This window comes from Colius striatus, chromosome 22 (genome assembly GCF_028858725.1).
Source record: "Colius striatus isolate bColStr4 chromosome 22, bColStr4.1.hap1, whole genome shotgun sequence".
Taxonomy (NCBI): domain Eukaryota; kingdom Metazoa; phylum Chordata; class Aves; order Coliiformes; family Coliidae; genus Colius; species Colius striatus.
In genome coordinates this window covers 6,890,132-6,917,301 of record NC_084780.1, presented here as the reverse complement: position 1 = coordinate 6,917,301, position 27,170 = coordinate 6,890,132, and the positions used below count along the sequence as shown (strand labels likewise).

The 27,170-nt window shown below is 43.1% G+C and overlaps 1 protein-coding gene across 2 annotated transcripts; it reads left to right on the top strand.

Annotated features, from left to right (window-relative positions):
- SRPK1 (SRSF protein kinase 1) lies at positions 1-25,894 on the top strand. 2 transcript variants are annotated; one of them, XM_062013381.1, is made up of 16 exons: positions 1-67; positions 194-254; positions 10,742-10,875; positions 12,447-12,555; positions 12,980-13,067; positions 13,278-13,365; positions 14,669-14,775; positions 15,430-15,595; positions 16,546-16,571; positions 17,040-17,253; positions 17,924-18,352; positions 19,763-19,863; positions 20,732-20,839; positions 22,056-22,125; positions 22,463-22,555; positions 23,407-25,894. In XM_062013381.1, the coding sequence occupies exons 1-16, from the start codon at positions 55-57 to the stop codon at positions 23,589-23,591; spliced, it is 1,992 nt and encodes a 663-aa protein (XP_061869365.1). In that variant the 5' UTR covers positions 1-54; the 3' UTR covers positions 23,592-25,894. The 2 variants fall into 2 exon arrangements, with proteins under 2 accessions (XP_061869365.1, XP_061869366.1); XM_062013382.1 differs by lacking the exons at positions 1-67; positions 194-254 and adding an exon at positions 6,741-7,367 and having other exon boundaries at positions 10,757-10,875.
- The last annotated feature ends 1,276 nt before the right edge of the window (positions 25,895-27,170 follow it).

The following is a 27,170-nucleotide window of genomic DNA, read 5'->3' as shown; positions in this document are numbered from 1 at the left end:
GAGGCCGCAGCGCGCAGGCGCGAGGGCCGCACGGGGCTGCCGGCTCTGTCGGCCATGGAGCGGAAAGGTGAGCTCCGCGCGGGACCCTCGCACCTCCCCGCTTCCCCCTTCCACCAGCCCTTGCCCCCGGGCGCTGCCCTCGCTCCCGACGGGACCCCTTCCTCACGCATCTCGTTCTCCTTCTGTCCCTCAGTGCTGGCGCTGCAGGCTCGAAAGAAGCGGACCAAAGCCAAGAAGGACAAGGCCCAGAGGAAGTAAGTGCGGCCCCCGGCTCCCCTCAGGCAGCCGCTGCCGCTGCCTCCCGCCGGCACCGCAGCCTCTTTGTTACCCCCGGCCGTCCCCGCGGGGAAGGAGCCGCCGAGCCCCGGCAGGAGCCGAGCGCTCCCGAGGCAGGGAAGCGTGCAGGCCCCTCGGGCTAGACGGGTTTTCAACGCGAGTTTAATTGAAGGCACGTTTCGCGGTATAGGCAGGGAGCCGGCGCGGCTGGTGGCCCGGGGCGGCGGGTTTTTCCGCGCTGCTCTCCGCCGGGGCTGGTTTTCCCCGGGACTGCACGATTCCTGGCCGTCTTCTGCCGTGGTTTCTTTGGCGGGCTGTAGGCGGGGGAGCAGAGCTGCCTCGGTGGGTGAGGAGGCTCTCCGGCCTCTGTCCCCAAACTCGATGATGGAGCTTCAGTCGTGGTGACCTGCTTCGTGTCACGCTCAGTCCTTTGTAGCCTCCTTTCATCAGCCCAAGACTGTGAGATTTGCCAGTGCCCCCTCTCCTCTGGCTTTATGAACCAGCTTTTCTTGTCTCTCTTCACTCCCTGCTTTGTTTTCTCTTTTTATTTTAATTTCACCAGAAAAGCGCTGCTATGTGTTGTTTACGTCTTTCTCTCACTTCAGTGTTCTCACGTGGCTTCTCTCCCACCACAGGAATTTCACAAGTCTTTATATGTGGGGAACTTTTGGATGCAGGTATAAAAATGAAAAGATCTTGAGTGAAAACAAGGACTCACACCAGACTGTCTTATGACAGCACTTGGTGCTGCTTGGGGGTTCCTTTCTAGTGAAACATGTAAATCTTAGAGCCAGTTCTCTGTGCTCAGTAAAATGCTGCTTATTTGTGTAAAGTCTCTGGTATCTCAGGAGGTTTTACACTTGCTGATGCCTAGGACCCAAAGGTATTTAGTAACCAAGGGAATGGGAGTTAAAGGAGGGTTTTCTTTAGACCTAGAGAAATACTTTCTTAGTCATTTCCTCAGAAAAATCAGTGTTTTTTCTGGTTGTCTCAAGCAAAGATTCAGTTGTCTTTAGATAGGGCTTCTGAGGAGTGAAAAGCATTAACTAAACTCTTGGGGAGATGTCCAGGGTGTTGTTTTTTTTCACATTCCTGGTATTTCTTGACAACAGTATTAGGACAGTTTTGAAGAGCACTTTCTGTATTGTTACCAGGGCCCCTAATTTCAGAATCCACAAATACAGTTGGAAAGAGTAATTTCTGTGTAAATTCTGAGGTTGCTGAATAGTCACTTTCAGTGCTGGCATGGTTTTTAACCCTGTAGCCAGAGCAGGTTAACTGCACTGCTGCTTAGCTGTTAAGTTTGCCACTAACCTTGGTTTGAGTGGAGAACCATACTCTTTGATACCATAGATTTATTAGATCCTGCCTCAGGAATTAGAGAAACTTGCATGTACTTTATGCTTTGTATTGTACAACAGAAAGAACTTGGTTTCAGCCTCTAACTTCAGGTGCAGTTCTACAACGTTCATGCTATTTAAATACAAAGCTGCTCTAGTTAAAGCTTCTAAAATAAGCTCAGCTGGGTTGTTGCAAGCCCTTTTACCATAAAATCTAAAGTTGAAACCACATGGAGTATCCCTTTAACATCTCATCTTCTGTGGTAATTGGTTAGATCACACATGTACGTTTCTTTTATGTAACAAAGCATGAAGCAGCTGATTTTAGAAGGTTAATGTTGGTAAGTATTAGGAATTATCGTCTTATGGGTGAGTATAAAAATGCAGAGAATGTTCTAAAGAGATTTAAAGCTGTTTAAGGTATCTTTCACTTTAGAAAATAACTGCACCTGCTTTAAGTTTCCCTGTCAACCCAGTCTGGTTAAAAACAGGAAAAAATTACTTGGAAAGGTTAAAACAATTTCAAAGGACTGTGTGTAATACAGAACTGTAAGGTTACTGCTTTTTTCCACCATTCAGTAGTTAAAATTACTGCTGCTAAGATTCAGCCAAGGCCAGTCTGAAGTGGTTATTTACAAAAACACAAATACTAATTATGGTTCCACATAAAGGGTTTGTTTTTATGGCAGAGTCAACCAAATTCTTCATTTTCCCTAAATTCTGGGTATTCCTGTTTCTTCCCATCCTTCCAGTCTGAAAAATTTTATGTGGCATCAATGAAGAAGTGAATGCATTTATGCCAACATACTCTTCTGCAGAAAGAGAGCAAGTAAAGTTTCTTGGGCATGGGAAGATAAACTACGTGTGTCTTCCCACTCCAGTAAAACTACCCCAAATCTTTCTGTAATCTGTAATAATCAGTTAATTAGCTGTCTCAAGTCTTTGCTTAGGAAGCTTCTGCTGGCCCTGCCTGCTTGTTGGCCTGTTGTTAGAAGGAGGAGGAAGAGGGACAGAGAAATGCCTTGGAGGGACAAAACTCAAGGCTTAAATACAGGGTGATCCTGGGTTCTTGTTGACTGTCACTGCAGCCTTGAGCTTTCAGTTTCTTATCTTAGTCTTTTCCATCAAAAATGCAAAGAATTGGAAGGAACATTAGAAAACAAGAGAAGAGAAGCTTCTCTTTGGCCTTTTCCTTACTGTTGTGTCAGGAAATACACATGTCAAAGCTTTAATTGTGACAAAACATAGGGAGGTTGGTAGGTAGGCTACTGCAGTGTGTGTTAGTGCAAAAGATAGCTTTGCTGAAAGCTGGCTGGGAAGTAGGAGATGTATTAAATGTTATCGCTTGACGAGGTGTGACCATCTCTGGTGCTAACAGTCAGTTGATTCCCAAAGGCACTCAAAAAAGCCTGGCTCTCAAAAAAGAGAAAAGAGCCTGTGGGCTTAAAAATTTGGTGTTTTTTACTAAAATTTTAAGAACTGAGACTAAGCTGTGCCAGGTGAGGTGCATTCAGGGAGTTTGCCCAACTGTCAGAGTATTTTTGCACTCTGTCTGAAGTGGTTACTAATATCTCGAGTTCAGTTCTGGGGCAGCGGTCGTGGTCATATTTGCCCTGCTCTTCAAGGAGAGGGAGCTGCCCAGTGCTTTTCTGGGAACAGCTCTTGTGCTCATTTATTGTCATATGATTTCTAGGGACCTCAAAACAGAATTTCTGTCATCTGGCGTTTTGTGAGCTGTGTTGGATGAGGATGTTCATGATCTCAGCAGGAAGAAGGCATGATGGGTGTCCCAACGGCTCAGCCTTTTGTCTGCCACGAGGTGGCTGTTGCTTGCTCTGCAGAGGCTGGGCCACGTGTGTGCTTGGAACACCTTGGTGCAGTAAGGTACTGTCTGTTCAGGAAGCAGTGCAGGCAAACAGGAGATTACAAGCTTGATTTTTTTAAAGACCTCAAGTGCTGTTCAGAGGGGAACATGCCTTTGAGTTAGCTCTAGTGTGGTCACAATGTCAATTCCTGGCTGAAGTTGTGCTGGAGCATGCTGCCTGTGTGCTTTCAGTTGAAAGAACTGAATTTCTTATGCTGTGTGACTGGTACTAGGTGATCTAAAGGCTGATATGTAAGAAAGATCTGGCATTTACTTCAAAACTATACTTGTATTTGAAAATACAAGCTTCTTTTTGAACTAAAATACAAAAGCAGATGTACTTTACCTATGACTCTGGTAACTTGTAATGAAATTGGGCACAGCAGTGTCTTTGTTTTGGGAGAAGTTGGCCTACTCATGCACAAACCCAGTGGTTCAGTGTGAAGGCTGTTGAACTGATAGTGCTGCGAAGCAGAACGTTTTATTACTGAACTACAAAGGTAGTGGCAGTCGTACAGTTACAGAATGTGGCTTGTTCTGAAGAATGTATGTGGTCTGAAGTACTTTGCTCTAATTCTATGTACACTGGTGACTTTACTTAATCCTTCCTTACAGAATTTACTGAATGGGATGTATTGTTTCTCAGGATTTTCAGTAGTTCCTATGGCTCCCTTGCCTCCTGGCAGAGAGGGCAGTGTCAGAGCTGAGCTGGTACAGTACTGCTGTCTTGCGTCCTCTCCCTCTTTCAAATGCATGCAACATCCAGTATTTTTTCAAGAAGCTGGTTTAGAGCTATCAGTAATTTTCTGGCCAGACTCTGGCATGCAGTGAAGCCTCCCTCCTTCATTTCTCCTCAACAGAATTGTTGTGAAGAGAGAAGTTGGTAATTTTTCCATTTATACTGTCTGGAGATCAGAAAGTTTCCAGTAGAGTCTGTTACAAGCAATATGTGCAATAAACTGGAAAGTATCACTTTCCTGCTGTCTTAGAGGAGCCCCGGAGTCCTCTCAGGTTCTTTTTCAACTTCCTTATTTAAAACTATGCCTGGGATGAGGCTCTTGGATTACATTTTCCTCACTTGTCTTTCATCATTAACAGCAGGATTACGTCTCTTGTAGGTATTTTGAATATCAGTTTAAGGTAGAGTGAAAATGCATCGTCCACAGGCTTTTTTCATACAGCTACAGAAGAGATTATTGGACTGTGACAGGACACAACTGCAGATCTGCTGGTTTCCATGGAAGTCCTTTCATTTGTAATAGCTGGAATAGCAGACAGTTCTACAAACAACTTATTTATTAAGCCTTTGTGTGGGGGTGTGGGCATAGGGAGCAAGAAACTTGATTGCCTCTGTTATTTGTGGCTTAGTACTGCTCACAAGTGGAGTTCATGACTGACCTTCCAACTTGACTCCCACAGATCCACTGAACAAAAGTATGTCTTGGTGTCTTGATTGAGCAGGAAGATAAAGTGCATAGAAGCAGGAAAATACTTTTTATCCTTTCAGACCTGAATTTGTACTGGAAGTTTGAGTCTAAACAGTTACAGTATTTAGTGAGCATTAGATTTGCCAGCAGATCTGGACAGAAGCCTGTTGGAGGCTGCCACCAGAAGCAGTCACTGACTAGATGTGCCTTAGCGTGATCTTGAAATTACAGGCATGCTAAGGAATAGTTTTCACTGTGCCTTATGAAGCTTTATTCTTCTCTCCCTCAAATGAAAACAAGGAATCCTCCACAGCACTTGAAGAGAGATCATGCTGCAGTGGGTGTAGCACCCTGGAGATCTTTGCCTGGATGGTTAAGGTGGAAAGCAGTGTTTCCTTCAGCAAGAGTCCTCAGGGTGCACTGTAGTACTCTGATTTGTGTCTCTGAAGGCATGAGCTGCATTCGTCATCAGCCTTACGTTGGCTGAATTCAAATCTCTTTGGGGGTGTTTCATGTGTGTAATTGGAGTTCACAAATAAGGAATGACAGTATTTATAAAGATTGTGCTGCAGGCAGCTTAAACATCATTTAGGAAAGCAGTTGTCTTCAATTTCCTGCAGACGGGCGTCATCCCTACAGATAGCAAGGGAATGGCAAACTGAGGTGAGGAGGAGTAAGGAGAGTAACCCTCTTGTTTGCACATACATAGGGATGATTGGTGTGACAGAAGTGATTTGGGTTAAATGTATGCTGCCTCCCTTGCCTGAAAGTGAAAGCGGTCTGCTTTTGTATCTGTTCAAAGCAAGGTTGATAGGTAGCATGGACAGTATTAGTAGTATTCTTGCTCTTTTGGGGACAAGGAAAATACATATTTCCTGTACAAAATAATGTTGAAGAAGTCACTTCCTACCCTTCAATAGGAGTAGCAAACACCCATCTTCAGGTGTTCCATTATGGAAGTTATTGGGGCAAAGAAAACAAGTCCTGGTGATGAAGTTGCATGTGGAGACCTGGCTGTTGCTCGACCAGTAATTGATAGCCACCAGGGAGGGAGCCCATGCTGGTGCTACTCCACAGCATGAGGAATGCTGCTTTTTCATTGCCTTGTCTGTACTAACAGGCAGGAATGTGGTCTCCTCTTGTCCTCCTGATGCTGTTGGATCACCCTCACTGCAAATCCTTAAGAATATACATTGTGTGATGGAGGCTGCTTGTTAATTATGTTGTTAAACTGGCAAGAGAGTACAAAAGTGTTTTCCAATATCTCTAAAAACCTTTTGTAAGGAACAAGTGAGTGAGTGAAATCTTAGTTCCTGCAAGGAACTGTTACTATCCCTGCTGTGCATTGCAGAGGTGAGCAGAGCTGTTGGGTGATATATTCAATGAACATGGAGCAAAATCTTGTCTACAGTGGGAAACTTTGCACGTTGTTGGTACCTCTTGTAATATGAAGCAGTTTGGCAATGCTAAATTGTTAAAAGGGTGTTCAGGCTTCAGTTAGCTTTTAAGGTGAAAATAGTTTTAGATATACAGGTTAATCTGATTCTTCTGTAAACATCTTGGTTGAAAATTGTAGAGCCAGCTTCAGAGTGTCTGTCACTGATAATTAAACAGTTCTCCATAGCAGAGAAATCTCAAGCTATTATTTGCTATGTCACGTCTTTGCTGACTTGTTTCCCCTATCACTTACATAAACCAGCAGGATAAACAGGCACAGGAAGAGGCTGGTCATTCTTCCACATCGTCAGAGGCTGATGTTGTGCTTGCTACTGTGAAAAATACTCAGTTCACCCTTTTTATTTTAAAGAGGATCCGACTTCTCCTGCTTTTGTCGTTACTTTTAAGCGTTAAAGGCTGAGTTTGTCTCGTAAGTCTGGATGGGGAGTGTTTGGAATTACTTCAGAAAATTCCTTTTCCCTTTGAACTCCCTTTCTCTCCTGTGTGATTGTGCTGGCATTTCTGTATCAAAAGGCTTGGACTGTCAGCAATTACCATGATCCTTGTCTTCCTTCGAGCTTTGAATCCAGCGGGCTATTGAATAGGCAAATAAAACCGGCTTGTGCAGGAAGACAAAGTATCTGACTGAATTTCTAATTTCATTACAAGGAAGATTGAGACAAGTAAACATCAAGAGAAGGAGATGAATCTATTTATGCTCAACCCCTAACATGACTGAATTTGCAGGAAGATGAGCTGGGAGCAACCCCAGGCTTGCTGCAAGGCCCTTCACCTGCAATGCAGTGCTGTGCATCTGCAGCTAGGTGGTGGAGGCAAATCCCTCTTCTCCCTCACTCTTGCACAAAGCTTTGCTGCGTTCGAGAAGAACCAGCCCCTCTGCCTGCCGTTGATGTCCCCCTGCTTCCCTGAACAGTGTGGCTTCTGATTTTTAATGGCTCTTTCGAAAACTATTGGGCTATCTTCAGGAATCTCTTTATCGATGGGAGGCCGTGCTTCATGCAGGTAGGTTACCCTCCTTAATTTTCTTCTCTGGCTCATGGATTTGCAGCTCTTCAGGTATTCCTGAAAGAATAAGGATTTTTTGTAGGGTCTCTAGGTGTGGGTTCACATGAATTCTGTAAAAGATGTACCATTTTGCCTTAACATTGCTGTTCTACCTTGTTTTCCTTAAGCAGAATATTGTTGTGTAGTTGTAGACAGACCCTGCAAATCCAGTTAATTCTGATGATTAATTAGCACATTGAGAGAGCAAAAGTAAAAGGTGATCATGGTGTTATTAAGTAGAACAGAGGTGAGTGTAAAAAAAAAAAAAACTACTCTAAAACACTTGGCTTTTAAATGTGTAAACCAAGAACTGTTTCCATAAGACTTTTGTGTATTTTAACTGCTTTTTGCACTTTTGCTGACAACTGTTTCAGCTGTCATCTTTAAATAGTGAGTTTGGATTTTTCTACTGTCTTTAGCAGCCTTTTATGCCCTTTAGAGTACTGTCTGTGTGAGCAAAGCAGACAGATGAGGGTATTTTTCTTTGGTATTACTATGTATTCTGCACTGGCTGAGTCTCTTAAGCCTGTGTCTGTATCTGCAGCTGACGTGGTCACTTTTGGGGAAGGTGGTGGAGTGTAATAACATCTAATGAGTTGTGGAGTAAGGCAAAAGAATGAGCTGTGTTTTGTAGGTGATTTCATAAAGGAAAATGCACTGTATAAATGTATTGGACCTGAATAAAGCTCTAGGTCATATTAGTTGCTATAACAGGTTATAACATAGAAGTGAAATGCTTTTGGATCCCCAGGACAGACTCAGATGCAGACTACAGGGTGTGCCATGTACAAGGCTGTCAGCAGTGTGATTTCTCAGCCCCTTTAGGAGGGGGGCAGAACCCTTTGAGAGAAGGGGGTTTAGTGCTTCCAGTAACTTCTTCCTCGATGCATGAAATCTCTTCTTGAGCAGCACTGGGGACTGCAGAATGGTGTGATGTTTCTGGCTGCATCGGTGCTTCTGAAGACACATTTTCTTTGGAATCCATTTGAATTCCCTACATCTTGCGCAGTTTCAAAAGTGAAGATCTTGCTGCAGTGTTAGGGAGAACGACTCTTCCCTGCCCAGGCCATGGGTGTGGCTACTGGCCTTAAATTCTCCTTTCTATACAGTTCTGTGTTCCGATTCTCTTTACCCTGCCTATAGGATTTGTTCTGCAGTAGCATCCAGTCTCCATTCTATCTGTGGTCCTTCCTTGCCTTTGCCACCTGCTCTTAATTTAGGGATAGTTTATGACTTTATGCATCTCTCAGTTGTCCCCTAAGGAATGCTGCAGTTTCAAAGCACCATTTTGACCTCCAAGGCTTCCTGCATAGCCCTAACTTCCTCCTGCCTACCTCTGGCTTGTAATTCTGTAGGGAATTCATGGGGGAAAATGTCTAAATACTACTCATCTTAGGACTGGATCAAGCTATGGGGTTGTTAATAGAGGTCTCATTAGTCTGGCTGTGGTGGAATGGCCTGACAGGCTTGTTTTATGGTTTGAGACCACTAATCTGTGTTGCTTACTTATTTCTGAAATGAAAAATCATCAGGATTTACTAGTTCTGACAACAGACCAAAAGTAAATATTAGTTGGTTTGGTGGTGCCCAGGATGACCTTTGTAGCTCCTCTTTGCTTTAATGAACTTCAGTTCCAGCCTGTCAATGGCTACAAGTTTAGTCATGATCAAATTGGAACGGGTGGTTTCTTCCATTTCATGCTCCATGGGTACTTAGATGGCTGTAGTCTTAATGTGCAGTAATTAATTAACGTATGAAGCCTCAGCACTGTGCAGGTGCAGTAGGTAAACGCTGCACATTCATTCTGCTCTGTGACTGCTCAAAGGAGAACTGTTTATTTTGTCCCATGGATTGAGATTAGTTCAGACACAATATGGTGCACAGGACTCCAGCTCAGTTATAAGCTACAAAAACTGCATTGGAAAACCCACATGCATTAGCATATCCACTGGCATAACCAGTGGCTGCCTCAGGAGTTACTCCTCCTTTGAGCAAAACAAGTGAAATTGGAAATGGGGTGGTGGGAAGGCATCAGCTGTATCTGCTGCTTCACTGGAACAATAGTTTCAGTGCAGGAAACTTCCGCTAATTCACCCTGACTGGGAAGCTTGTTGTAAAGAATGTTATCTTGTGCTTCAACTGCTGTAAAGAAATTTGTTGGCCCAATTCTTTGGACAACTCCAGCTTTTTTTTTTTAGTGTGTCATACTTGTAAGAAAAGAAAGCTTAATGTTGATATCCTGCAGTACATGGCACTGAATCCTGAGGATGCAAATGGGCTGTAGGCACTGCTTTCATAAGTGCTTCCTCTGTACAAAAGGCTATTGAAGGTTAAATTTTGGAGACAACCATTCCCTGTAAGGCTTTGTAAATAACACACCTGTTTGAGTGTTATCATTTTGTGAGCTGTTTGGCTGTAAGCAATGTGCTGCTGTGGAAGAGGAGTTGGGGTGCAGGAGAGAGAGATGCACGTTTTATCTCAGGGGACTTGAATGCAGCTTAAATGCCCAAGGGCAATGAGGTGGCCTTTGTCAACATCATCTTCATAAGCAGGAACTTAAAGAGTAGCACACGTGGTGAAAAGTTAAACACACAAAATGAATGTTTTTACTTAGGAATGTGGGAGTGAGAAAATATCACCTCAGTGCCTGATTCCAGTCCCTCTGCAATCACAAGCTCTCGGAAGCTCACAGAACATCTGCTCTGCGTACTCCCACTCTCTGTGGTTCAGACAACTTCAGGCCTTCAGCAAAGATGCAATGCAGAAATTCTGCTTAACACATGAAAACAGAAGAAATCAAGGGCAGTATTAGGGATTTTAGGGTTCTAAAGTGTTATAAGCGGAAGGAATATGAAATGTTGATTTGATCTGGAAGGTGAAAGGGACAAAGGGCACAAGTTCTGAAATACCAGTTTCATTTTTTCCCAAAGGAGTAAGAATGAATGGATGTTGGCCTTTACAATAACATTCCTCAACATTTAAATATTCAGGTTTTCTGTGAGATAACATCTTAAAATATAGATTTGCTTTAGAAAAGTCCTCACTGAATGGAAGGCTGAGGAGGAGACTCACCTTTTGTTGGGATCAGTAAGCTTTCAACTCTTGTCTGGTCTTTGTTCCACTGTAAAAGTGAATCTAGGACATTAAGTTGTATTTCTCACTAGCATATGAAAAATTGTTTCAGTCTGCTTTTATACTAGCTTAGGAGTAAAAGCCTTTAAATGGGAAGAGAGTTTTTCTGAAGCTGAATATTGTATTTCCTCCATTATCTGCAATCCCTCATGTGAAATGAAAGCTACTGAATTGAGGAATAACATGTGTGAGACATGCAGTGTGTTCTCTTTCAGACCCGACACTCAGCATCGGGGCCCTGCTGCTCATTCAGAGAATGATATTCCAGAGCAAGAGGAAGAAATCCTGGGATCAGATGATGATGAACAAGAGGATCCAAATGATTACTGTAAAGGTGAGAACTTGCCTGTGTAAGGTGCAGGATTTTCAATGGAATGAAGAATTTCCCATCTACTACAGAGAATTAAAATAGACTCTCTCTCAGTTTAAGTGGATTTTTGAAACTATTACAATAATAATGTTTTCCAAGGCAACCTGAACTAGAGAAACCATTTCCCAAGGTTCCCTCTGTTGTCAGTGAAGAGTTGAGTTGGAGAGTTGTTTTTAATGCACGTTTTTAAGGCTGTTAGCTTTTTTCCTCTGTGTGGGAGGGCTTTCAAAATTGGTAACAGAAAGTAAACCTTCATTCATCAGAAAGAGGATACTTTCAAACCCTTCAAATCAGTTCCAAGTCCTTCACTGTTTTCTTCTGAAGATCTTAGTATCCATTTTGTAGTGTCTGCAAATAAAATTCCACTGTTTCTCTGGGTAGAAACTAAATACAGAGCAAATGCAAATACCATGTTACATAATTCAGCATCAAAAGGGTCCAGTTGGGTTTTTAACATAGCAGATACATTAAATACGACAGAACACTGGTCATACAAATTCAGCTCATTGATAAGTTGAAGCTTGAATGTGTGCTTCCACCTCCAAATGCTTTGCAAGTATCTGTGAGACTATTTGCTATACATACTGAATAAGACAGCAATTGGTGCAACTGTCACTGTTGTAACTGAAGTCTGCAAGTGAAGAAAAGGCACTTCTTTTTGACCTAATGAAGTGATGGATACCAACTGAATGTCAGAATGTAATTCCCAAGTTCTGGCAAAAACTTAACAGCTTAACAATCACAGTTTCTTCTCTTTGTTCCATTTTCTGCCAGTTGTCTTGTGTTTTTGTCTGGTTTTTCGTGTTATTGCTTCCGTTGTGGAATCTCTCCCTGTGTAGTCAGCAGCTTGAGAGACACTGAGAGTACAGGGAGGAGACTTTCCTGTTTGCAGTGGTGATGTTAAATGGCAAAGAGCCTTTCAGTCAGGAAAGCAGTTGCAAGGGAAACTCCATTGATATCTTTGGTGCAGTATTCTTGTGTTACAGGGACGGAGCACACTGATGTTCAGCTGTAAGATTCTGTTACTGAACATCATAAGCTGTGTTTTTCAGAGGTGGATATCCTAGCAGACTTCAGGTACTTTCACTGAAATACTCTGTGATGCTGCAGCAATGACCTGAATTGAAAAGGAGGAAAAATCAGTCATTCTAGTTCAATTATATTAAAGCTTGTCAGTCAATCAAATTCGAGAAACATTTACAGAATCACAGAATCTCAAGGGCTGGGAGGGACCTCGAAAGCTCATCCAGTGCAATTCCCCTGCCAGAGCAGGACCACCTAGAGTAGGTCACACAGGAACTCATCCAGGTGGGTTTAAATATCTCCAGAGAAGGAGACTCCACAACTCATCTGGGCAACCCCTTCCAGTGCTCCCTCACCTCAACAGGGAAGACATTTTTCCTTGTGTTTCTTTGGAACCTCTATGTTCTAAACACATCCAGTAAGTCTGCCTGAAGCTGGGTACTTGTTCCACATACCTGCTTTTTGTCCCTTGCATCATCTCTTGACATAATGACTTGCCTCTGTTTTGCCAGGTGGTTACCATCTTGTAAAAATAGGAGATCTCTTTAATGGTCGATACCACGTCATTCGGAAGCTGGGATGGGGCCACTTCTCCACAGTGTGGCTGGCTTGGGACATCCAGTAAGTCTGTCTGTTCTACCCATTGTTTCTGGTGGGAATACACAGTGTTGCAGGAACATGATCAGAAAAAGCATCTTTTTACCTTTAGATAAAACCACAAAACCTGGCTGTCTGCATCCTAACACAGAAGGTTCTTCTGATATTGTGCATGCAAGTGTGTGGGAGAGAGTTAACAGGACAGACCATGTATGTGGAAAAGAGTGCTCTTGTGTTCAGCCATCTCTGACCTATTATTTCACTTTATGAGAAATTACTAACATGGATGTTTTCTTAAAAAGAGAACCAAAGACAATCTTTATGAGTGCTCAAACCTTACTTTTCTGTGAAGTGGTAAATAAGGAGCTCTTACATGCAAAACAATTCTGATAATCCTGGAGAATAAGTTCTTTGGGTGTTAACAGTCTCCACTTACCTGTGTCTGTAGAGGGAGGAGATTTGTGGCAATGAAGGTGGTGAAGAGTGCAGAGCACTACACAGAAACAGCGCTGGATGAAATAAAGTTGTTAAAATCGGTGAGTGCTTGAGACTGGGCTTCAGCTTTTAATTGTTGTAATTTCATTTGGGGATGTTCACATTAGTCACATACTTGATGCCTCTGGATTGTCTAGCAGCAAAGAATTTGGATAGGAAACTAACAATAATGCAGTAGAGCTGACTCCAAAATATACTCTTGCCTGTATTTACTTCAAGGAACAAAAAATGAATCGTCTGTTTCTCTGCAGGTCCGCAACAGTGATCCAAATGATCCAAGCAAAGAGAGAGTTGTTCAGTTATTAGATGACTTCAAGATTTCAGGAGTTAATGGGTCTCGTATCCTTTTGTGGAATAAGGACAAAGTATTGCACACAGATGAGGGTTGGCTGAGTGGTTGTCATGCCAAGGCTGGTGAGCAATGTCCAGGCATCCCTTTCACTGCCCAAAGAAACTTGCTGTAAAATTATCTGCCTCAAAGCTGCTTACTAAGCTCAGATCCAGAATGATCATTCAGCCTAACATAATACCAGTTACAGAGACAGCACTGCTTAGTCATGCTTTTAACATCAGATGAGGTGGCTGCATCTGATGGTGAATCAGGACTGAATGGCTTAGTGTCCGACTTAGCTTTGTGGTACAAGAACCCATCCATCCCAACCCCTCAATTTTGCAAGCAGCCTGGTAATAACCCCATATTTAAGTAAGGCTGTATAAAATGTTAAGATCAGTAATTAAAAATGGCAAACATGCAGTCTATAACTTGATAATGTTTTCAGGTTAAGGAAGCGTCTTGCCTTGGACTTGATCAACATTGTTGGGAGGCTTTGAAAATCTGCAGTTCTGTGACCAGCCTTCTCATAGGCAGTGATTGGTGGCAAGTCCTAATAATGCACCTTTAAAACTTGCAAATTGGATTTCTGTTCATGTTCCTGCTTTGTGCTACCTTGAGTTTTATTTCAGTGAGAATTACTGAGCTACTGGAGAGAACTGAGCTGTAGGTGTTAATGCTTTGTTGCCTTGATCTTGTGTTTCTTTCACACATGCATGCTTTCTGCCAGGGTAGAAGAAAAGCAGCCTAATAAATGCTTACAAGTTTGGCTTCTAAAGCAAAGGCACAGTCATTAGAGAGGCTGGAGCTTGAAATCTTACAGGCAGAAAGCAGAAAATGTAAATATTGTTGAAGTCCAGGCTTGCCAAAAGTTTGTTTTGCTGGTAAAAGGCAAGGAAGGGTGGGGAAAGCAACTTAATTGTTCTGAAGATGACTTATGAAATGGAAATTTTATTATCTTCTTAGATAATGCTGCTACAGAGAGTTGAGCATTGAGTTTTGCCTGGGGCAAGAGCCTAGGCTGTTCCAAAACTTACACTGTTGAAGTTGTCTCAATACTAGCAGGAAATGCTAACTCACGCTTGTTGTTTCTGCATTAGGAGCATTGACCTAAGCAACCCCATCCCTCTGTGTTTTGTGTAGGATAGGATGGTGCTGTTATGGAGGGCAGCTTCTCTAAGCTGTGTCAGAAGGATGAGGATTCTTTCATATAAAATGCTTAACTGGTATGGATTTCTTTTGATCCTCAGTTCTGGGAATTCAGGGTTCCTTGGGTCAGGATATCCATCTTTTTCCTTGACTGTGTTCCAGATATCTGTATGGTGTTTGAAGTTCTAGGGCATCATCTCCTGAAGTGGATCATCAAGTCAAATTATCAGGGGCTTCCACTCCCTTGTGTCAAAAAGATTATCAAACAGGTAAGTTCCAATTCTGATGGCACTATTCCCCTCAGCCCACTGAGAACTCTCACTAATCTTTCTCAGATCCAAGAAGACAGAAGTTCAGGATTAGTGGTAAATCTTTCATGCACCAACATCAGTTTGGGGTTAATATTTTCTTTCTCTACCGCAAAAAAACCTTCTGCCACAGATCTTTTCTGACACTGAAACCATGATGGGAGGATGTCTTTGCTTTTAACCTCTTCTTACATTGTTTGTTCCTCACAAGTGCAAGTATTTATGTTTGTAAAACTTGGTCACAGTAAGTGCAGTGCTTAATGATGGGAAGAGCGAGAGAAACCTGTTCTTCCTCCTGGATGGTTGCCTAAGAAAAACATCTTTCTAAACGGTGAGGTGGAGGGGAGGAAGAAAGCATGATTTTATTGTAGGGTGTTAAGATTAGATTTTTCAGCTGTATTAAGAAGTTAGGAGTGTAGAGAGGTAGTATTTTAAATTCATAGCTAAAATCTTGTGGCTCCATTTTCTGCAGCTGATGATTCAGCTCTGGTCTGGAATATTCTCAGAGAAGTCTCTTGGGTTCATTGGTCATCCTAGGCATCTTTTCACTTCACTGTCAATTTGCTCATTTCTTTGCTTTTCCTAATGATAGATTTCCTTCTCATGTCTCTGCAGGTTCTTCAGGGCCTGGATTACTTGCACACAAAGTGTCGAATCATTCACACAGATATTAAACCTGAGAACATCCTTCTGTGTGTTAACGACCAGTATATCCGCCGGCTGGCTGCGGAAGCAACGGAGTGGCAGCGATCTGGGGCTCCCCCACCATCTGGCTCTGCAGGTGGGTTTTTTCCTGATAATTGGCACTGTTTCCCCAACATACCCCGAAAACTTCCTAACAGGGTGATGAAACAATAATGCAGGTAACCTCTGAAAAGCCAACTGTAAATTCTGAAGTAACTCATAAGCTGTAACTCAAAGGTAATCAGGAAGGCAGCTTGTGTAAGAAAAATGGAAGGAGGATACCCACCTGCTATCACCTGGTTTTAACACAGCTGATCCAGCACTGATAAAGGAGTAGGACAGTCAGCCTTGTATTGCATATACTGCATAAATGCTAAGACACTCAGTACAGTGCTGGAGTGGAAACCTCATGAAGCACTTTTCACATTTTCATCAACGATTTCTTTCTTTTCATTGTGTGATGCTGGAAATGCATTTCATGAGAGTCTCAAGATGATTTACCTGTTGTCAGTTTGCAGAACTTGTAACAGAAACAGCTTCCTGAGAAGCAGATTTTCTTTTACTCCTGATTCTTTGATCCCCTCCTTAGCATCTGTACCAGTGTGGAGTTTTCAAGAACTACTGCAGTTTCTCTTGGAAGGCTCTGTCAGTCATAATGTTACAACAGCAACGTTTAGCTGAGCCCATCATAGCATAGCTTAGTGAAGGAAGCTCCCTCAACTTTAGTATTTTAATATTTTTGCATTTTCTTTCAGTAAGCTGAATTATCCATGCAGTATATGAAGCTGTGTGACAGGATGTTTGGCTTTGGAATCAGTCAAGGAAGTGTGCTATCTGGAATCTTAATTATGCATTTACTCATTTAGTGTTTTTCTAATTTTTATTCTTGCTGTGCTTTTGTAGAGAAATGAGCCTTCAAAGTAACATTTGTTGACATCCTTAAAATGTTACCAGACCACATAGGAAAAAGCTTACCTTCAGATAAGAATGCAGTTACAGTTTTTGAATACAAACATACTAATTTGCTGATCTTCCTTTCCCTTCCAGTGAGCACTGCACCACAGCCAAAACCAGTAAGTGTTAATAGCTTTCATGCATAAATATCCTTCTGCTGTTTCTTAATACAGTCAGCATTAAGGAAAAGCAGCATTCTGTCAGGAGTAGTGTGATTTGTGTTTGTCATGGACGCAGGCATTGGGTTCAGTGCTGTTTGGGAGGTGTAAGCAGTATTACCTCATAGTTGACCAGAATGAACCATCTTTTTGGTGGTCTCAAGGTCTGTTGTGAAGATGACTGTGGAGTATAAGATCCCTCATTTGGAGAATACTGCAGGTTTCTCAGATCAGGACAGAAATGCCCTGATAGCTGTAGACAACTGCTCAAAAAATGTTAATATCTACTTTTTATCTGGGAGAAGAACTGTCTCCAGAATTTTCCTCTCAGACTGCTTCCTCAGCTCCAAAATAAATTAAAAGTTGATGTGTTTTAGATTTATTGAGCTATGAAATGCCAAGTCTAATTTCTTTGCTGCTTCTGTGTAGGCTGACAAAATGTCAAAGAATAAGAAGAAGAAGTTGAAAAAGAAGCAGAAACGTCAGGCTGAGTTGTTAGAGAAGCGAATGCAAGAGATAGAAGAAATGGAGAAGGAAGCAAGCCCAGGGCAGACACAGCCTGAAGAGGAGGAAGAAATTCACAGCCCTCTGGAAATGCTCATAAAAGTTAGTCCACCAGGGGAAAATGTCAGCAAAAAGACAGGTATGCACCTAAAGTATTTCTGAAGAACAGTGGTGTCCTTTCACTCATGCTGGCATAGGTAGAGTGAGCACCTTTAGTAGAGTTGCCATTGCCATGCAACCTGCTTGCATTGCATTCTACCCATCTACAAAGAGGCTAGTTACAAATGGAATGAATGACTGTGAGTTCCATGTTGAGCACCATCTACTTGCAAGGGCTTACCCAGCTTCAGCTGGTCAGCATGACTTTGTTTAAACATATTCTGGTATCATAAAAGCATAGAATGGTGGGGGTTGAAGGGAACCTCTAGAGCTCAATCCAGTACAACCCCTGCTAAAGCAGATTCCCCTTGCTCAGGGGACACAGGAACGTGTCCAGACGGGTTTGGAAACCTCCCGAGAGGAGCCTCCACACCCTCCCTGGGCAGCCTGGGCCAAGGCTCCCTCACCTCAGCACCAAAGGGGTTTCTCCTTGTGTTCCAGCCTATGTCCATCACTGGAGACAACAGAACCAAGTGTCTCTCCATCCTCCTGACACCCACTGTTCAGGTGCTGATAAGTGCTGATGAGATCCTCTTTCAGTCTTCTCTTCAGACTAAACAGCCCCAGGTCTTTTCAGCCTTTCCTTGTAAGAAAGATGTTCCATTTCCCTGATCATATTTGCAGCTCTATCTTCTTTTCCACTCTTCCAGCTGAAATCATTGTACAAGAACAGTCTGTTCTGATGGAAAGCAGCGTGGACAAATGTGTGACAGAAATAAACTGCAATGGGGTGATACCAATGACGGACTTCCCAGATGCCAGCAATCAGAGCTCTGTGCGACTTGAGGACGACCTTCATAATGCCAATGACTCTGGTGATTGCCCTCACACACAGAAGGAGGAGGACTTCCATAGTTGTAATTACAGTCAGCGGAACGGCGACTCGGAGAACAGGCCTCAGGACGCGATGTCGGACTCGTTCGTGCCCTTAGTTTCAGAAGATTCCATGGTCTGTCAGCCCACAGCCAACCAAGAACGAGCCTTCAGTGAGCAGGAGATTAACCATTTGCAGGAAAGCATCCGAACAGAGATACCTTCAGAGGATGAGAATGACAACAATAACCCATCAGACAACAAAGGTAGAGGAGGGACCTGTGAGAAAGGGCTCTTTGATGTGGGAGAGTTGTGTTACAACACTTCATTGGAGCATTAATAGAAACCTCTGTTTCTTAGGCTGAAGTGATCAGAACCACCTGTTTGAGCCTTTTCCTTCCAGGAGTAATGAACTAAATTAACCTGACAGTCCTACTGAGACTTTGTAGCTTCCAGTTGTAGTTGTACCTTAGTTTTGACTATTGAATGCTTAAGTGTTACCACTTTAAAAAGTACTTCTGCATTTGTTTTTCAGTGTAAGAACATTCCCTCCTTTGTATTGGGTGCTGCTCACGTGATTTTCATTAGTAGTTAGAAATGTCAGTCATTGGTTGTCATTGGCTGTTTAAATTATGGGATAAATACTGTATCCTGATAGTTTGGTTCTTAATGTGGAGCACAGGTAACTCCTAAATTACTTGAGTAAATGTTGTCCCAGAACTGGAAACACAGCCTGACTGACATAAAGCTCATATAGCATAGGGAGGGAAAAAAAACACTCTTTGATGGGCTTGTTCAAATAGAGTTTTGTTCCCCTTGAAATAAGTCCTAAGTCTGGTAGGTTTAGGAGAACATAAGAAACACAGTGTGCAGCAGTTCAAACACATTCCAAGGGTGTGTTTTTTTAAAAAGCTGAATCAATTGAGAAAACTGTCCCTTTTCTGCATCTTGGAGTCAAGGTCAAGTGAAGTCGATTTGCCTGGAGGAGGAGGAGGGAGAAGCTCATACTTGAACCTCTTATCCATAGCATTTTCTTGTCTCAGTACTGCTGTGGAGTTATGGGCATGGAAAGTAGCATGTGAAGTTTAAAAGACTGCTGAAACTTGAACTGCATTGAGATGAATGCCCCTGCTAGATTATTTAGATGCATTTTGCTTCCCACAGCTCTCTCCCAACTTGCTTTAGAGCTGCAGATGGATGTAGTTTAATGACTTCGGTTTTTTGCTCCCTTTTATGTCATTGAGATTTTCTGCTTTAGCTCTTTGACTGTCTGTTGCAGCAGCCAGTGATGGGTATGTCAAAAAGATGCTGGACTCTCCTTCAAATATTTAGGAAGACTTAAGAGTTCAGAGGCTTGTTTTGTTTCTGGCGATGCCTGTGTTTGAAAGCCTGTCTGGATACATGCAGCCTTTTTAAGGCTATGCAAAGATTGCTGGGAAACAGTCACCCTTGCATATGTTCATTTGTCTTTCTGCTATGTAACACCAGTTTGGTCTTGATGATGGTACCCCTGTTATTCATAGTCCAGACTGATGTGGATTTTTATGCCTGGGCTTTGAGGAGGGAAAAGTTCTGTAAGCAAAACCCTTCCTGGGTAGGGTGAGGGCAGTAGGATTTGGATGACAGATGGTGACACTGTCGTAGCTTTAATCAGCTGTTGTACATATTGCCTCTAGGAAAATCAGCTGCTGGGAATTTCCTTCTTAATCCTCTTGAGCCCAAGAATGCAGATAAGCTCAAAGTGAAGATAGCTGACCTGGGAAATGCCTGCTGGGTGGTAAGTTTATAACCCTTTCACATTTCCTGTTGAAACCTGTGAATTCATTCACAGAATGCCAAGATGGCAAACAGGTTTTTATCTCAGATCTGCTTGTGAAAGCAGGGAGAGTTTGAAACTATGGTGGGGGGGAAAAACAGGAGGGAGCAGGAACACAAGTGGTCATCTGACACAGGATTTCAGCCTCACTGGTCAGCCATTAGATAACTTCTTTGAACAGTGTCACACATAAAACATAGAAATCTGTATGTGTGGAACTTCTGAAGGAACCAGGGAGCTCTCCTGGAGAACAAAGAATTTGCAGACAGTGGCTCTGATGGGCCAGTTCTGTAGTTTATGAGCTTGTCAAACCATTTCAGTGAGTTCCTGAGCACATGAAACAGGTAGTTTTAATCTTTGATAATTGTGCTCTGCTGCTTTTAAATGTTTGATATTTCAAATAGAAGAAATGTGTCTTTTTCTTGGCTTCTTAACTGACAAAGTACTTCAGATCTTATGGGCAAGATGAATGTCAAACTCAGAATTGCACATCAAGCTTGCAGCATCTGGCAAGGCAGACTCTTACTTCAAGGGAGCTGAATTGTGGCCTGTCTGTGATCAGATTGGAGAGGGTGCAGCTGCTGAAACAGTCTTCCCTTCTACTTCTGTGACTGACTTTCCTCTAAATTGCTGAACTGTTTCACTTGAGTCTCGTGTTGAACATTTAAACAGTTCTTGTAGGAATAGTAAGAAATATTTAATGAGGATATAAAATTCAGATGAAGTCTAATAGGAATGAGCTTTGATCTGGTCTGGCCTTCCAGGCTGTTGATTCTCTTCTTTTAAACAATCTCTTAACTGTTTAGTAAAGCACTTTTCCTCTGTTTAGCACAAGCACTTCACTGAAGACATCCAGACGAGACAGTACCGGTCCCTGGAGGTGTTGATAGGCTCGGGGTACAACACTCCTGCTGACATCTGGAGCACAGCCTGTATGGTGAGTGGTGTCAACCAGGGGGTTTTAAACTGTTCCTCTGAAGCACTCTGGGGAAACTTGTGTGTGCTATAAGCTTTGGGCTGCCAAATCACTAGCCAAGCCTGGCAAAAAGAACCCCTCACAGGTGTTTAGACGTCTTCCAGACTTGCTGAATGCCATGTTTCCATACCAAAGCTGTTTTGGTTTGGTTTTTGTTCTGCAAGGCAGTTTTGTTGTGCAGCAACAAGGTAGATTTCCAATCTAACTGCACTTTGACAATGTGCTTTGTGGAAAAACAATTGTGAAGATGAAAAAAAGGGCTGCATCCAGCACTGTTTCACAGATGCCTTCAGAGTAAATTCATAGATCGGTCATATGCATCCTCTGCATCTTTGGAATCATTTTATAACCTGGGTGATGCTGAGATGAGGCTGAAGCTGTTCCTGGGAAATGTAGAATACGGGGATTTTAAAAAGAAGGGGTCTGGTCAGTTACTGTGTGAGTGACTCTGGTGTCTCCATTCTGTGTTTGATACAAATCAAAGTCATTTTTGCTGTCTTGGAAAACAAGCTGTGATCTTTGAATGGGGTAAAACTGATAGGATCATGTCTCTGCAGAATGTGGCTAAAATGATGCAGTAGTTATTGTGGGTGCCTAATTCAATAGACTACAGCAGTCTAAAGAAAGCCAGGGATATGGAAGGTCACTGGTACTGTTCTGAGTAAGAGTGAATATATAAAGGGTAAATGTGTCACAGGATTCAGGAGTGGTGAGTTGAAGTGAATGCAAGTTCTCATTTAAAACGTGTTTTCATAGCTACAGATGAAAATTTGGAGATTAATTGTTGGAGAAATGTCTTTAAAATCTGAAACTCTGAGGGAGAGAGGGAGGGTCTTTGTAAAAAAATCCAGAGCTTGGCTGTGACATCACTTTTCAAAATGCTGTTGAGGCAGAGGAAGAGGTTAAGCATGTGTGATGTCTTAATTTTGGACAGTTTCACACAAGTGTGATCCAGAAATCATCACAGATGTGCCCATGATGGTTTTTTAATGTGCTCATTAAAGTCTTGCAAAGTAATTGCATGGTGTGAGATGGGAATGGTGTACAGGAGTTCTACAGGTTATTCTTCCCACTGCTTTGCTTCTGGCCCACAAAGATATGCAAACTCAGCCTGCAGTACATTTAATGATGTGTGAAAGTGCATTGAAGTGATTTAACCTCATTTCTGTTTGTTTAGGCCTTTGAGTTAGCAACAGGAGACTATCTGTTCGAGCCTCATTCTGGGGAGGATTACTCACGGGATGAAGGTGTGTTTGTCAAAGTCTTTCCTTTTTAAACTGGGAAGTGAGATACAATGGATGCTCCTTCAGAATGAGCCTTCTCTTGGGAGTTAGCAATGGAAAGGCTCCTTGCAAAAGGATTCTGTAGCCAAATCAATGGTGTTATGTGACACCATTGCCTCAAATGGCCCTTAATCTTCCCCCCACACACACCTTGACTTTGCCCTTGCTCAGTGTAATTTGATTTCAGGTGAGTCTCATGGGATTTTTAAGGGAAGTCATGTCATTGTCCTTATATCCCAGAGAATGAAAGTGGGGCATAGAGATGTCTTGTGGAGATGTCTCATTGTCTGTCTTTTTGCAGATCACATTGCATTGATCATCGAACTTCTGGGGAAAATACCTCGTAAGCTCATTCTGGCAGGAAAATATTCCAAGGAGTTTTTCACCAAAAAAGGTAAAAGGAAACTAAGTAAATGCCACCCATCCCTTCATTGTCCACCCCAAGTACACAGGAGTGTCTTGCTGGAAACACCAGTTAAAAGGAGAGGCTAGCAAAGATACATCTGTAAGGCTTTGCTTTATGACAGGGTTTCTCTGTAAAACTGCAGCATTCTTGACATCTTGATGTAGATCAAATGCAGCAGGTAGAAAACCAGTACTGTGGATGTCTCTTCAGACTTGATTTGGCTTGCTTTATTTGCCAAGTAGAGGTGTTAACTTGCTTTTGAAGTCTTCTCTAGACAAATTTCTTCTGTTTCTAGCATGCCAGTCACCTAAATAGTGCCTTGCACCCTGAGCCAGGCTGCTCAGCTCACATTCTGCCATTACCATAAAGCCCTAAGTACCCCAGGAGTGTATTGTCTCAGGAAGAAGTTTTTGACCTAGTTTGGTAATCTTTAATGAAATAAACCCTTTTTTGTTAGTAGTGTAATGCTTCCTCCAACAGCACTGCATGTATTGCATGTGTTCCAAAGGCAACAGCACAGTGTTTACCTGTCATGTCATCCGGTGTAACTGGGGATTTAATGAAGTTAAGCAATATTTGCTGATGCTGGATAAGAAATAGATGAAGGGGAAGAAAGAAGCCTTTAAGGAATTACACTTCTAGAACAGTCTTCAGAAGCAGATGGGAAAGGTGTAATCCATTTCTTCCTTCAGCGTGCCCTACCACTTTATACTCCCCATGCCCAACTGCTGGAAGAGTTTCTGAATTCATTCTGCCTTGTTTAGCTGTTCAGCCTATTTTATCCAGGTGCTCTGCTCCCATGACTTGCACTTAAACAACCTGTCTGTCTTGCTTTTCAGGTGATCTGAAGCACATCACCAAACTGAAGCCCTGGGGCCTTTTTGAAGTCTTGGTGGAAAAATACGAGTGGTCCCAAGATGAGGCAGCTGCATTCACAGACTTCTTATTACCTATGTTGGAGCTGATCCCAGAGAAAAGAGCTACAGCAGCAGAGTGTCTCAGGCACCCCTGGCTTAACTCCTAAAGCTTCAACCCACCCACAGCACTACACTCTGGTTTACAGCATAGCATACATGCACCCAGCTGCCCCTTCCCACAACCATTGGGTTTTTCCCCCTCCCTTATTCATTTTCAGTGTGAAGTTCTTCCTTCAAGGCTTCCAAGGTTTTAGATAAATCTAACCTGTTCCTCTGAGTTTGTTTGTGTGACTCCATGGGGACTCTCCTCAGGCACCATCTGTGTTTCGCCTCGATTGGGCTTCGCCAATGACTTCACTTGACGAGAATACGAAGTTGTTGCTGAGTCTCCTCACTGTTGGGCACTGTTGCAGATGGGAGCTCACCTGAGCTCAGATATGCTCCTTTAGCTAAATTTCATCTCTTCTTTCTTCCTGAGGAGGATGTGAAGATCCAAACACCTCCTTATCTCCCTGACTCAGGAGTCAATCTCCAGCTGTTGATCCAGTAGCTAACGGGGGGTGAGACATGACCGATGGCACCAACGTGGTGTTAGTTCCTCGTAGAGCAAAGACCTCCAGATCTCCATCATCTTCTACTTCTAGCTGTCTGCTGTGTTTGCTTTCCACTCACATAATGTTTCTTTAGTTCTAGCTGATTAAATCCTTTGAAAAGAGCTATTTAAACCTAAGGTTTAGTATCTTTAAATTTCTTCCTCCAAAGTGCCCTGCCCTTTTACTTTTCCCTTCCCTGTGCCCAGATAGAAAAGCTTCTCAACTCTGGTGACATTTTCTACTTCAATGCCTGTGCCTGTGACTCAAAAGTGACAAAGCAAAATAAGCAAAAGCTGGAACTGACTCAACGCACAATCTTCAGCAGACAGCTGGGTGCACCCCTTGGCTGCAGAGGCAGCCTTGTCACAACTCTTCTAACATTTTAGTCAGCTCTAAGTTCTTTTGGTTTTTATCCCTTACTGGCACTTTTTGGTTTTGCCTTGCTTGAGGCAGTTGCTGTATCTGACAGACTGGCTTTTACTGATGTGGTCTACTCTGGCTCTTAGTTGTTGACCATTCGTTTTTCCCCAAGAAGAGGGTGGCAGCATCTGTATCCCAGCTGTGCCACAGCCTTGACTTTCAAAATCAACACTTCAATGCCTAATCTGAAGACTTTTTTTCCCCTTTTAGCTTGCTTCAGGTGCTGGCCTTCAGGTGTGACTTCCCAGGGTGGGACTGCCTTTTTATTTTCTGGGCTGTTAGTGCAAGGAGAACTAGTAGAAGTGGAAGAGGACTGACTTTTCCATGTAGAATACTGGATTAGAAGCTATTGCTAGAGTTACCCCGAGTAAAAACGTTCCATGGGGTTCCTGTATAAACTCAGAAGGGGCTGGATATAATGAATAAATGGGTGAATCTTACTTAAGAGTTAAATCATTGTGGCATTTGATGGTTTTATGATGGCTTCTTCTAGACTTGCCCATCCTGTTACAGATTCAGTGCATCCTATTCTACTCTAAAGCAAGATTTGGCAGCATTGGGGCTTCAGAGACACTTCCTTACCCTGGACCAAACAGGCCTTTGGATTCATGGTGGCTCTCAGAGGATAGCACTCACTGCAGGGGTGTGCTGGAGGCCCTCCTGAGGCTATCTGAGACAGTTACATTGCCAAAGCTGCCAAGACCACTGTTACATGTCCCTCCTGTGTGTGTGTGTGTTTGGAAATCTTGGTTTGTAAGGATTGTTTGTTCGTAAGCCTTGGTGTCAAGAATCCACTTGAAAAGTGTTTCTGCAGTCCAGTGCCTGACTGGGCTCATTAATGCAACTCATGCTGCATGTTCTCTTAGGGGTAGATCAGGTTCTCTATGCATATAATATGACATTAAAGGAAGGTAACATACCAAAAGTGTTTTAAACTGCTGATTTGACTTCTTTTTTTTCCCCTTTCATCTGGAGTTTCTCAGTTGTGTGTCACTTCCATATCTGTTAGACTGCAGATGGGTTCCAAAATACCCACTGTCTACCTACTGTGAAGATCCCTTGGCAGGGCAAACAACTTGTCTCAAGCGCTGGCTCACTAAAGAACTTTACTTAGAAGGAGTCTGCACACTTTGACTCAGAGAGCTCCTTCCCCTCCTTCCCTTCCCTCTGCCACCCCTGACTGGAGGAGGACATTTCTTAACCACGCTAGCCAAGGCTAGAGCCAGCTTGTGAGCTGAAGACCTGCAGAAGCAGCTGCCAGGATTCAGTCTTGTACCGTGTGCTCGTTCACTTGGGGTTTGTTCCATTTCCAAATGCCGTCAAGTGCTCACACTAAAGGATTTGTACTTGCTGTGTCAGTCTGAAACCTGAAGGAAAATACATTTTTATTCTTTCTACTTGGGTGCTTTGTCTTTTTTTCTTTGTGAGAGCCATACAATAAACAGACTATTTAATAACTGAGCCCTAGTGCTCCCATGTTCCCTCTGTAAGTTCTTTCTGAGGCAGTGGCCATCTGAGTTTTCTTCTCTAGTGAGCACTTAGTTTGGATTTCCAGCTGGGAGATGCTGTAGGTGAAGGTTTTGTTGCTGGTATTGTGATCTGTTTCAAAAGGGAGAGAAGAGTAGTTGCTAACAGGACAGCTCTGCTGGAGCTTTTCCACTCAAAGCCCACTTTTCTCCAACTCTGCCATCTCTCTGCTGTCTTCCTTGGAGAGTCTTGACAAAAACATTCCCAAATGATTTTTTTTAGAGGGAAGTGTAAGACTTGGAAGGTGCTTCTCAGAACTGGATTGAAAGTGACTGCAGCAAATGACAGCGAGTAGAAATGAACATCCTCACGCAGGCTGGCTTTTGGGCTCTGGCCAGGAAGGAGCTGAGTGGGACGGAGTGCTGTTGCTTCTCTGCAGCTCTGCCTCGGGTGGGTGTTGGATGTGCTGAGATGAAGGGGTGTTGCAGTGAGTTGATGCCCATGAGCACCATCTGCTGCAGTCTGTAGGTACTGCAACCCAACAGACTTCTTTTTTTTTCCCCCAGAAAAGTGCCCTTTTATAAAAGCTGGTGTTGGACAGCTGGGACTTGGCTGCATCGTGGGATTGTTCAAGTACAAGGGCAACCTGGGACAGGGCAGAGCACTTCCCTGCCCCAAGGAGACAAGCACAAAATCCAAAACACTCATGTCTGGGTTTAATTCAGAAGTTGTTTCCATAAAAGAAGGTGTACAAACCCCGAGAAGCAGCAAACTGCTGTCCCTCCCCTTCTCCCCAGCTCTACTGATGGACTTAGAACCTCTTTGTCCAACCCCTTTGTCCAGTGTTGGGCTCTTCCCATTCCTTGACCTCGAGGAGGGCTGGGAGCTGCTCCTGGCCCCACAGGTGAGAAGAACAGTTGTAGAAAAGCTTCTGTTTCCCAGAAGCTGGAAAGTTTAAAGCTCTTTAGAAAAGTCACTTGGGAAAAAAAAAGGGCTGATGTCAGGAGAGCTCTTGGTGTCCCTGGGAAGAGAGAGAAGAGGTCAGCTGCTCCCAAACGGAGCCTGACTTCGAGTTTTAAGCTATTTTGGTTTCAGGAGGCAAAGCAAAGGCTTTTTCCCCTTCAACCCCAAATCAAAGTGATCTGACTCTGGATCTTGGTGCTATTACACTTGTTCATTCTTTAGTAAGGAAGACACAGCAGCAGG

Bases quoted from the DNA above. Each gene is read 5' to 3' on its own strand.
- SRPK1 (XM_062013381.1), top strand. The intron at 13,366-14,668 runs GTATCCTTTTGT...ACTGTGTTCCAG, and splicing joins TTCAGGAGTTAATGGGTCTC to ATATCTGTATGGTGTTTGAA. The intron at 18,353-19,762 runs GTAGAGGAGGGA...TATTGCCTCTAG, and splicing joins TAACCCATCAGACAACAAAG to GAAAATCAGCTGCTGGGAAT.